The sequence below is a fragment of the Mustela lutreola genome, chromosome 6 (genome assembly GCF_030435805.1).
Source record: "Mustela lutreola isolate mMusLut2 chromosome 6, mMusLut2.pri, whole genome shotgun sequence".
NCBI classification, from domain to species: Eukaryota; Metazoa; Chordata; class Mammalia; order Carnivora; family Mustelidae; genus Mustela; species Mustela lutreola.
Window position 1 is genome coordinate 148,568,115 of NC_081295.1, and position 12,921 is coordinate 148,581,035.

At 42.4% G+C, this 12,921-nt stretch overlaps 1 protein-coding gene across 2 annotated transcripts in view; it reads left to right on the plus strand.

The window, feature by feature from the left end:
• Positions 1-8,080, plus strand: part of CAP2 (cyclase associated actin cytoskeleton regulatory protein 2) — a 132,728-nt gene extending 124,648 nt beyond the window's left edge. For both annotated transcript variants that reach the window (XM_059179417.1, XM_059179416.1), the window contains exons 12-13: positions 3,730-3,870; positions 6,654-8,080. In XM_059179417.1, coding sequence (XP_059035400.1) covers positions 3,730-3,870; positions 6,654-6,737 — 225 coding nt within the window. In that variant the 3' untranslated portion in view covers positions 6,738-8,080. The remainder of the gene's footprint in view (positions 1-3,729; positions 3,871-6,653) is intronic.
• Positions 8,081-12,921: the final 4,841 nt, after the last annotated feature.

Consider the following 12,921-nt stretch of genomic DNA (forward strand, 5'->3'; position numbering starts at 1 on the left):
TCCCTCTCCGGGCTCCTGGGTGGCTGAGATGGTTAAGCATCTGCCTTCGCTCTGGTCATGGTCCTGGGGTCCTGGGGTCGAGTCCCGCATGGGGCTCCCTGCTCAGCGAGGAGCCTGCTTCTCCCTCTGCCTCACTTTCTCTCTCTCTCTCATGAATAAATAAATAAAATCTTAAAAAAAAAAAAAAAAAAGATTCTCCCTCTTCCTCTGCCCCTCCTGCCCCGGGGCACTTGCATGTTCTTGCTCTAAAAAAAGAAATAAATAAGATAAAATAACTATAGTTTTATGTACAAAAATGACTGTAGTTCTATGAATAATAATAGGTAGATCTCAAAAAGCAGCACTGAGCAATGAAGACAGATGACAGAACGGCAGGCACTAGACAATGTGTCCCTTTATGTAAAGATTGAAAACATGGAAAACAATACACACCTGTTAAGTATACTTGTGAGGACCCGAACGAATATCACGCTGTCTGTTAACTAACTACAATTTAAATAAAAACTTAAAAAGAAATTACACTTCTGAGGGCTCCAGGTCACTTGACTCAGGGGTAGTCCTGGCTGTGAATGGTCAGCACAAAATTCAGAAGAGCGGTTTCATCTAGGAAAGGAGGAGGGAGTGCATGAGGTGCCGGATTGTACAGGGAGGACTTGACCGTGCTGTAGGATAATTGTCCTAAAAAAAAAGGCCAATAAGCCAAAATGTTAAACTCTGATAAAGCTGTTTGACATACATGTTTAAGTATTTGGTGTATTTCTTGTGTTTCTAAGTTTGAAATACATCCTCATTTTCTTAAGGATGGGCATGTGTTCTAAAAACAATCTGGTTAAAAAATAATAATAAATAAATAAAAACAATCTGGAAGGATATGCCGTGGTTATCTGTCCAAGAGGGAGAGGAACTTGACTGCAGGGTTCAGAGGTGAGAGAGGTATTTTACTGAATACTTTTCAAGGTTTGGGGTGTTCAAACCAAGTGAATGTCATTGCCTGTTTAAGACATTTCATACATTGTTTCAAAAGGGCTGCTCACAACAGAAATCAGTGCCCTCGGGGTGAGGACAGATATTCACTGTAAGTGGGCATTAGGAATATCTGGGGAGTAGAACTGTAAACCTACTAAGTATCATTAAATTGTACACGTAGAACAAGTGAATTGTAGGGGCGCCTGGGTGGCTCAGTCGGTTAAGCATCTGCCTTCTGCTCAGGTCATGATCCCAGGGTCCTGGGATGGAGCCTCTCCTCATCGGCGGAGCAGGGAACCTGCTTCTGCCTCTGCCCCTCCCCTGCTCCTACTTTCTTGCTCACTCTCTCAAATAAATAAATAAAATCTTTAAGAAAAAAAAGTGAATTTTATTGTTTGCAGATTTTACCTCAATTACTTAAAAGATTGAAAGGAGGAAAAGGGCCTGCATCAAAGTTCACATGATTTGGGCCAGTTCTTCTGTTCTTGGCAAACTACCCTCAGAAAAAAGGACAAATGATGAGGAGAAGAGACTAAGTATAACATGGAAATTCTTTAAATTTTTTTTTTTAAGATTTTATTTATTTATTTGAGAGAGAGACAGTAAGAGAGAGCGTGAACGAGGAGAAGGTCAGAGGGAGAAGCAGACTCCCCATGGAGCTGGGAGCCCGATGCGGGACTCGATCCCAGAACTGCGGGATCATGACCAGAGCCAACCAACTGAGCCACCTAGGCGCCCCGGAAATTCTTTAAATTTTTATAGAGAAATAGGGGCGCTTGGTGGCCCAGTCGTTGGAGCATGCGACTTTTGATCATTACGTTGTGGGTTCGAGCCCCACATTGAGTGTCGAGTTACTTAAAAATAAAGTATTTTTAGAAAACCACTTTTTTAAAAGATGTATTTATTTATTTGACACAGAGAGAGAAAGCACAAACAGGGTGAGCAGCAGAGGGAGAGGAAGCAGCAGACTCCCCGCCGAGCCGGGAGCCCAACACAGGACTCCATCCCAGGACCCTGGGGTCATGACCTGAGCCGAAGGCAGACGCTTACCCAACTGAGCCACCTAGGCGTCCCCTAAGAAAAGCTTGTTATAGAGAAACAAATTTCTGAAAACCCTAACTAAACTAGAAGCATATCACATGCTAGAGCATTGGCTTGGGCAAGGTCACACATCAGCTGTCACTCAGCAGAGAAGATACTCTTTGGCCCAGTTCTCTTGACAAGAAACCAGTTCTGTTCGCAAAGTGTTTCTAGACCACCGGGGGCAAAGAGCGTGGAGATAAGCTCGTCTCGTGCAGCACTGACCAAAGTGCTGTGGAAAACACCATTCTCACCGTTTATCAGGGCGATTGTTTTAAGATCTGCCCTTGCGTTTTCAGACTTTCAGATCCGTGGGGTATTGAGGCATTTTTAATATAGCACAGCAGTATATAAATATAAATAAAGTGTATTAGCGTCATGCACTTGCCTCACGTGTCCCCGTTCTGCCTCACGAACAAATCACCCAAGGCAGTTTATCCTTTCTCTTCTCTTGCCTCGCTCCCCGTACCGCTCTGGGCAGCGTGTAGATGCTCTTCCTCACTCTAAGATAAACAAATCTAGAAATTAGCAAAACATTACTGCTGACACATTCTTGTAATACAGCTACATGTATTATTACTGTAGTCGTGTATTTATGGCAAAGCCCTGGGCTTACCTGACCTTGAACTACCTTTGCCTTTTTTTTGGGCGGGGGGGGCCCTGGGGCTCATTTCTAACTCAGTGTCCAGTTTCTATGGAGAGAGGAGAAAACAGAGAAGTGTGGCAATCTGGCTAGGCTCCCCCTAAGGAATTCCTTACATCATCTGCCCCATCAACGGGAGTTGCCCGTTGGGTTTGCAAACCAGCCTTTTCTTTGGGGTGAAAGAGGAGAGGTCTTTATCACGTCAATTACCATGACAAGAAGGAAAATCATAGCGTTGTAATATGGTCATTGGGGGAACAGTCGGCCCCTATAGAGACTGGGGGAGAGAGGAATGTCTGAAACCTGTTCAAAGAGAAATGTGAAACAGGACCGAATTTTTATAGCACATAGATATTTGTAAACAATAGAAAGGAGGTTATTCTTTGTCTGCGTCTATATTTGTCTATGGTCCTGTTTATCCATGCAATGAGTGGCGTGAACCAAGTCCCCACTTCTGGCTCCTGCAATTAATACATTTCAAAATACCTAGACACTCATTGTCTTATTCAAGCTTCACATTGAGCCAGTGAGTGAGATTTTTATCTGGCGAAAGATTTCTATGAAAAGAACCGTACTGTTTCTTATTTAGGTTCAAGAAAAAAAAATCTACTCAATTACAGAATAATGTATTTACTCTGAAATGACAGTATTAGGATTTGTTTTAACCCAAGATTCATAGATTTGTCAGAACTAACATTTTCAGCAAAGAAAAGCAAATGCGTCTTGTTACTTTTATCCGTGAAATCAAATATATGTTTCAAATCCACTAGAGGGTTGTGAGACTTTTTCGGAACACTTAGCTGCTGTTTTCGCATTAATTCCTTCCCTTGGTCTCAGGAAAAGAGACCCTGAGGCTTGAGAATCCCTTTGTGTGGTCCTTTCATTCTGTCCCCAAATGACACCCACCGGTTCAGCCTGGAGACGATGCTACTCACCAGCCTTTCCAGCACTGACCGCACCCTTCCTAGAGCCACGGGCAGCCCGCGGACTGTGCTGTTTTTCTGTATGGTGGTGCCAGGCTTTCCTTTTGCCTGTTTCAGGTAATGGGGAAAGTGCCAACCATCTCCATCAATAAGACGGAAGGCTGCCACATTTACCTCAGTGAGCATGCGCTGGGCTGTGAGATCGTGAGTGCCAAGTCTTCTGAAATGAATGTCCTTATTCCTCAGGATGGGGATTACGTAAGTACCTTTTCAAAGCCTGGGAGCTTCGTTGGTGGGTTGATGCGCAGGCAGGAGAGGAATTCGATTTGTGATTGTCCTCATAACTGACCTACACGGGCTAGCCTTGGTCAGATAGGACCTCCCGCATCTGAGTTCACGGTATTTAGGACTGAAGATTGTCCCTTGCTATGGTGGAGGCAAACATGAGGGAGAAATCCGAGGGAGGGGGTGATAGTAAGTCGACCTATTTCTGTAGGTCTACTTGGGTCAGGGGTTCTCAAACTCAGCGGAAGGACCCGCCGAGAAGCTCCAAGGAAATGCCAACCCCCAGAGTCTGTGCCTTAGGGGCTGGATTCAGGAGGCTGCGGGTGGGGTCTGGGGAATCGGTATTTTAATAGGCCTCCTGGAGGATCCCGACGCTAGCAGGCCACCCAGCCCTTCTGAGACCCCCAGCCTAAGTCATTCGGCCACCACTTGTTTTCTGGGCCTCCTCTCCTGCAACAAAGCAGCTTCTAAGAGAAGCATGCAGATACTCTCCCATGCTGAAAAGGAAATCCAGGGGCACCTGGGTGGCTCAGCGGGTCAAACGTCTGCCTTTGGTTCAGGTCATGATCCCAGGGTCCTGGGATGGAGACCCCTGTTGGGCTCCCTTCCCTGTGGGGAGCCTGCTTCTCCCTCTCCCTCTGCTACTGCCCCTCCACTTGTGCTCTCCTACTCTCGCTCTCTCGCAAATAAATGAACAAAATCTTTAAACAGCAAACAAAAAAAAAAAAAAAAAGAAAGAAAGAAAGAGAAGGAAGTCCAAATGAATCCATCTTCTACATCACGCAGTGTGTCGGACTTGCTAGCTGCGGCTCTCTGGAAGCAAGTCGTTGCTTCCCACTCGCTGCCCTTTCTTGGACGTGCAGATAAACCCAGAGGTGATTCCCTCTGATTCTGACTGTGGAAGCGACTTCGAAGACACATCCATCAGCCTGTGGCCCAGTCACCATCCACGTCCTTAGACAGACAGCAACCGTGCTTGAATGTTCTCTCACCTGTCCGTAAATTCCTCCGCATTACCCTCGTGCTACGGGATGCAGCCTAGGATCCATCACATAAGGCTGAAAAGCAAAAGTCTGCCAACACTGAGCCACGCTTCGCAGCTATTTGCTTAACCTAACCCCGAGCTTGGGAAGAGCCCTCTCACCTTCTCTACCTAAAAATTACTGAGCAGCTAGAGCTGATACAGAGCAGCTTTGCACGGGAGAGCCAAATGTTAGGCTGGTCCCTGGCCTTTGCAGCTGTTCCAGCAGAAGGCTCCGCTACATGGGAGCTGGATCCGCTGAGAGAAGCCGTGGGTCTGGACCAGCATTCCAGACTAAGTCAGCTAGCCTCCCTGGGCGCAGTCCCAGGCATCTGTGCTCGGTAGAGCTTCTCAGGGCATTCCACTGTAGGGCCAAGCTCCAGATCCCCGGACCGAAGGTGGGAGTATGGGTCAACACCCGAGCTTTTATGCTGAAAAAGGAGTCTTCCCCCGTGAGTAGGTTATCCTGTGCCCTCATCCCATGGTCCTCTTGATACATTTTCTAGTGGGAGCTAGTAGGGAGCAGGCAGAGGTCCTACCATGGACCTTGTAATCTGGGAGTGGGCGGTGGGGAGGACTCATCCTGAAGGAAGTCCGTCGCCCAGAGAAGAATGTCATCATATTACTGTCATCATATTACTTCACCGCCAAAAGAGATGGGGAACGGCTATCTGTAGTATGGTTAGCTGTCAAAGAAATACCTTCACTCTGGGGCATTCTCTACCTGGTACTTGACAGCAAGCACCAAGCCTTGATTACTTCCAGAAGAGGCAGGTGGATCCCACATCTAAGAAAATACGTACTCGTGGGTGGGTTCCACGGCAAGATGGCGTCGCTCTGATGGAGGAGCAGAGACACGGCTTATCAGACACTTGGGGTTTCAGCCGTGCTGTGTGCACATAACATCCCAGGAGGGCCCAGAAGCCGGGGCCAAGGGGACTGCCTCCCAGCTTCCTCGGGGATCCTTTTCTTAAATGACTGCAGCACCACTTTCTGGGGACTGGAGAGATTCCAAACTACTTTTACTTTGGCTCGCCCCCCCACCGCCAACCCCCACCCTCTCTCTCCCTCTGTGATGCTCATGCGTGTCTTACTCCAGTAGGAGGAATGAAGTGGTAGGGTTCAGGGTAACGCATTGGTATACAACCCAAAGCACATTTTCATAGTTCATTGGAGAGTCTACAGAGAACACCAGAGCAAAGCCTTTCTAGTCAGTGTGACTGGGATCCGCAGCCTCAGTGTCCCCTCGGAACTGGTTGGAAATGCAGATTGCCATTCTCTTCCCCAGATCTATGGAATCAGAATCTGCATTTTAACAGGCTCCCCCAGATGATCCTGTGCAAGTTTGCATGTGGCGGAGAGTGGGTTGAGAGGCTGTCTGGCTTCAAGTCTGGCTGCTTCTGGCCATTACCATCTTCAGCCATCTGTTCAACTTCTCAGACCTGCGCCCCGTAGATGGCATCTCAGGAACACCCAGCTTCTGGGGCTATAGACTAACGGAGCCCATATAGATCTCATAGTTAGAATGCCTGGTTCTTAGTAGATTCTAGCTTTAATGATGATGCTAGCAGACAGTCACAGACCCAACACGCAATGATGCAAATCTCCACGGGACCCGGAAGACCTCGCCACAACACAGGTTTGGATTCCATAAAATGTCTTTGTCCACCATGTGATACAAATCAGCCTTTCCTCTGTCTGTTTAAGTAAATTCGTTCTTCTGCATTTTTTCCAGAGAGAATTTCCTGTTCCAGAACAGTTCAAGACAGCCTGGGATGGATCCAAGTTGGTCACTGAACCTGCAGAAATTATGGGCTAACCTCCAGAGAAACCGAACCCCCTGACCTGCATCAACTTAAAAAAAAAAAAAAAAGGCAGCATTAAACACCTAGAAGTGGCAGTAACACCTACGGCTTTAGTTTTGGCCTCCAACAATTCTGTGTTCTAGAAACGGCATCATTTCTGGCATGTCTTCATGGGCATTTCGAAGTATTTAACGTGTCTTCATGATTTGCCTTTGTGTGTGATTTGAGTTCCACATGATGACTTGTGAGCATTACACATTTAAAGGGGGTAAAAATAGTATTCTGTACCCCTGATAGTATTAACACGGTAGCTGATAGGTAAAAATACTGCATGATTCAATTTGACACTTAGGTTTAATTGCTACTTGGAAAATAAAACCTCTGAGAATCTAAGATGTACATTTTTACCTTTAGGCAATTTCTATATGACGTAGTACTAGTTGTGCTCTGAAAAATCTAACATTTTTTTCTCATTTTTACCAAATGTTCGCCTTTATCAGCACGGATACATCATCAGCATGAATACGTATTTCAACCCATTTTTTACAAAACATGAGAAAATTCCATCCCAAGGACGATATCCAGTTACCTGGTCTTTACAAGACTTGTTTTCTTTATAGTTACTAAACACTGAAAGTAGATTCTAATGATTTATCTTAAAATATTCTTCTGCCATGTCACACGGAAAACTTTTACTTCTCTGCAGAAAGGTTTTTATGCCAAAACATGGGTGGGAGGAAGCAGATGTATGTAGTACCTCGAAATTTTTCTCGAAGATCAAGCTCAATTCTTTGTTTCCCAATTTTGAACCCGTTGAATATCAGATGCCTTGTAAATTATGTCATTAATGTTGTATTATAGACTTTTCTTTTTCACTTGCCAGACTTCTAACCAGTCTCAAAAAACAACAACAACAAAAAAAACGAATGAATGTTAAAAAGCCATAGCTGTAATACTTCTTTCAAAACCTGAATTCTTTGTTGGTTTGACTTGCTGCTCCTATTTTGTAGTATTGAGTACCTGCTTTTTCAACATAAGAGAAATAAGATATTCCTTTGTACCTTTTCAGTACATAGTGCTGAAAAATCTGCAACTTATTGGATCACATGTAATGAATTTTAGTATAATGCTTGCAGACCCAATACAAGCATATATATTGTGCCTACTACAGCCTTTGGAATACGTCATTTCCGTTTTTTAAATATCTTCTATATCCATATAGTATTCAGATTACTAATGCTCATGTACCAAGGTTTTGCTATAAAAGTTTTGTTCATATGAATAATGTGGCTTTAGTAAATATCTTTTTTTTCAACTATAAACATTCTGAAATAAAGTAAAATTCTAATTGTTTAAATACTGGGATGAATTCTGCTTGTTAAAATTATTTTTTTCCACTCTGATTTGTCCCCTGATCGTATGTCAGATATATTACATTTAGGAAAGACAGCTGAACCCTTCTGGTTGGCTTGAAGAATGTATCCAGCGTGCCATCAGCTTCCTCGAAGAATAGCTTCTTTTAGATACCAGATAAAGCCATTTGCAGTTGGCATGACTGTCAGAAAATTCTGGAATCCAGTTGCATAATTCAAGTCCACTGAGAAAATGCTCTGCATAGATCTTCATTAATGTAAATATCCCAGAAAATCAATTTAGCTTTTTGTTGTTGTTGTTAAGATTTTATTTACTTGACAGCGAGAGAGGGAGCACAAGCAGGGAGGTGATGGGAGCCAAAGGCAGACACTCAATCACTGAGCCACCCAGGTTCCCCTAGTTTTTAATAGGATACAGTATGTATACTATGTGTTTTAATGTACAATAAAAATAACTTATAATAAATTTGTAAATAAACTTCCAGAAGAAAGATTTTAAGTGGGACGAAAAGACCCTAAAAAGGACATGCTACATACCCATTAAATAGTAATAATTTTATATTGAAGAAGTTCACTCAAAATTCATAGACTCTGTCGACTGTCCTTGGGCTTGCATCAGGCTTTCAAAGTGCTTCATCGCAGATATTGAAAATCTGAACTTGAGGTTCAATTACTTTCTCACCCCTGGGTCCTTAAGTCACCTAACTGGTTTTATGAGTTGTAGGTTGACTTTGTTGAAAAATGGGGTGGGGTGGGGAAACCAGCTTTGGCAATGTATAAGAAAATGATTAACCAGACAATGCTGGAAATGCAGTATGCTTTCCTTCTTGCACATTATGGAATTCCAAAGTAACCAATGCTATGACCTTTAAAAAAAAAAAAAAAAGATAAGAAATCCATATGAGCAGAATTGCATGTCTTGTACATTGACTAAAAATCAAAACAGACGTGTCGGAGCATTAAGTGCCAAAGGTCTCCTGTACCTGTCTGCTTTGCAATGTTACAAAGTATCATTTTATAGGATCGAATGATAAAATAATCAAGAATCTGTTGTTTTGAAAAACCTTTTCTTGATAATACAGTTTCCACCAAATAATCTATTACTGATTAATTTCCTTTCACAATAAGACATCTTAGAGTGGAGGATGGATATTAACCACTTTTATCTACAGAAATTCTTTCTAGAACTGGTAGGAAGTAGATACAGTGTTATTCATTTATTATTTCATTCATTTCATTCATTGAAAATGTCTACTTCAACTTCTTAGAGTCTGGATGAGTTTCTCTAAAGAATCCCTTCATTTTAAATACGACAGAGCTGAAGTCTAGTGACATTAACAACTTGCATAAAGCAACTAGTTAGAGATAAAGCAAGGACTAGAACACACATGCACGTTTTTATAACTACTGTAATTTGGCATTGAGTCGCACCATGTTTCTGAAACTCAAGGACATAAATCTAGCGGCTTTCTGTCATTCCTCATCCGCTGAGATTTGGACACTGCTGTTTTCTTGTTCAACTCCATTTGATTTTGCGATGCACAGTAAAGTTCTCTGACTCCTCTCTTTTCTCCCCCTGTCAAATGCTCACTTATCTCCCTTCATCTATCACTCTTATGTAGCTGACTGCCAAATCCACATACCTAGTCGGAATCCATCTCCCCAGTCTTCACTCCCAGTTGCCCAGACAGTATTTCTACCTGCCTGTCCCCACTGCATTCCACATGGCGAAAATGAACACACATTTGCCGAACATATCCATGTTTTCTTCATCGGCCTTTCTAGCTGCTGTCAGTTGTCATCCTGGATCTACAGCCAGACATTTCCCTTGATGGGAACCGCTGAAAGAGAACCAGATCTGGAGGGAACCATGGTTTAATCTGAACGTGTTTAATTCAGGATATCTTTGTGACATTTAATTGGAAGAAGAGTGCGCCGTTGGATGTGGTCTCTTCCATTGCCTCTGACATGAAATCTTTAGGAAGCATTTCTAAGTTTCATATTCCAAAAATGACTTCCATTAAACATGTTCGTTTCAAAACAATTATTTTTAAACCATTGGCACTTTCGGTACCATTTCAGATACAGAAACAACTTAAGGGCTTTAATTGCTCTGACTGAGACAAGTCAATTTAATAGCATTCACAGACATCTTTGGCAAGTTTAACCATTTCAGTGTTTCTGTGTGTGATGCAGCTTATATCTGTACTACAAGGGAAATGTAAGCCAGCTCAAATTAGCCAGTGATAATCCAACCAGATTTCTCCAAATGGTTTTTGTTCTTTTATTGTTTATTTAGTGACTTGGCAGAGAATATATAATTAACAGAGGGTAACAGTTGCCTATCAGTAGAGAATCACTTTCATGTTTCCCTCTAGTACAATCTATCACTTTATATTTAAAAAATTATTTTGGCCCAAGGACACGTGGGTGGCTCAGTTGGTTGAGCGTCCTACGCTTAGTTTCAGCTCAGGTCCTGATCTCGTGGTGCTGGGACCGAGCCCTGAGTGGGGCTCTGCGCTCCGTGCTGGAGTTGGCTTTGGATGCTCTCTCCTTCTCATTCTTGCCCTCTCTCTCTCTCAAATAAATAGTCTTTTTAAAAAAATTTCAAAAGGTGATTTTTGCCCAAAGGAACAACTTTGAATATTTGAGTTCTAAGTCCAATTTATTTCCAAAGAATTTTTTTTATTTTTGCATCTTTTTAAAAAATTTTTAAAATTTATTTTCAGCATAACAGTATTCATTGTTTCTGCACCACACCCAGTGCTCCATGCAATCCGTGCCCTCTATAATACCCACCACCTGGTTCCCCCAACCTCCCACCCCCCCTCCCCTTCAAAACCCTCAGATTGTTTTTCAGAGTCCATAGTCTCTCATGGTTCACCTCCCCTTCCAATTTCCCTCAACTCCCTTCTCCTCTCCAACTCCCCTTGTCCTCCATGATATTTGTTATGCTCCACAAATAAGTGAAACCATATGATAATTGACTCTCTCTGCTTGGCCTATTTCACTCAGCATAATCTCTTCCAGTCCCATCCATGTTGCTACAAAAGTTGGGTATTCGTCCTTTCTGATGGAGGCATAATACTCCATAGTGTATATGGACCACATCTTCCTTATCCATTCATCCCGTTGAAGGGCATCTTGGTTCTTTCCACAGTTTGGTGACCGTGGCCATTGCTGCTATAAACATTGGGGTACAGACGGCCACTTTATTTCAATATCTTGCTTTTTAAGGCCACCATGGTCAAAAAATGATGTCACATACTCACATGAAGATCCAGATGAAAGAAATGCATTCTTGACAACACTTAACGAACCATGATACATATTTTTAAGTCCCGTTCGCCAGTGTCACAAAGGTTTCTTTCAGTCACATTCAGTTTACAATTTCCCATGATGTCAATAATTCATCTTTGAAACTAATCAAAAGGTGTGCATTTAATAAGTATTTTTTGTTATTTTTTAATAACCGTATGGCCTCATTTCTTCAACTTGTAAGTCAATAACCTTACCATGGAAAGTCTTCCCATGAACATAACAGTTTTGCAGATTTATTTGGGAAAGTGAGATTTGTTTGGGAAGACTCCCCACCCCCCGCGCTCACTGTCCCTGTGGGGCAGAGTCATGTTTACGCATCATGAGTGGTTCACATCTTCTAGCAGGGGGGAGCCAATGACACATGTCCCCCAGCAGCCTGTCCTGCAGGGAGCCAGTATCATGAAACCTCTGCTTTAGGCATTCTTCTTCACTTTAAGAGCCATGGAGGAAATATCCCAGTTACGGAGGTGCAGACTGCTAGTTTCCAGGGAAGTGACTGCCTTCTGCCATCAAGCACGATAGAATCCATGATCCTTTATGGATATTATGGATATTTAGAGACACAGTCCTACAGCATTACTGAAAGACGTCCAGAGATCTAGAGAAAGATTTTACAAGAGCCACGTATAATATGTATTTTCAGGAAAAGGACCTAAGTGTGTGGCAATATGGTATTTATGGGAGCCGTAAGTCACATGTATTCCCCATATCCTAGGATAAAGAGAAGCTGGAGGGAATCAGGGATTTTCCTTCCTATTACAGATCTTATTTCTTTAGCTCTGACTGCAATGATGAATTGAAACAGAAATTTTTATATTTATTGAATTGAGACAAAACAATTGGTTAAGCCTATTGAAAAAAATCATATTTAAAAGCCTAAGTTATCCAAATTATCTGTCCACATTCACTAAATAAGTGGCCGAAACTGACCTATACATCCTCAGTCACGCTGATATGCCAGTATCTGAAGAAGAAAGAGGGAATATTTTAATGGAAGCCCATTCAGTGGATGTGGAATTCAGGGAATGGTGTTCCATCATTAACTAAAATCTAGCTCTTGAGAGAGTCATCAAAATGTTCTCTCATTTGCTAGCATCTAAAATAACTACAACAGCAATATGGTCTACATTCTGCATGCTGCTTCTTCCAAATGGCTACACAACTATTTTATCAAATTAATTCCATACTCTAGTTTTCAGAAATAATTCTCTCCTCAACATCTCACCAGATAGGCATATTTCCAGTAGGGCTTATCTTCTGGGGAAGAAAAAAGCTCCAATTTCGTTAACTCTTCAAGATAGTAAAGTAGGTCTTACACTAATTAGAAGGAACTTTGGAATGGGAATCAGATCTGGTTTCCATTTGGGATCTGCTACTAAACTGAGGTGTGTCCATTTGAAAACTCTGGTGACACTTTTAATGACGTGTCATTTTTTAAAAATTTTTTATTTTTTAATATATAATGTATTATTGACATGTCATTCTTTTAAAATGAGATCAATGT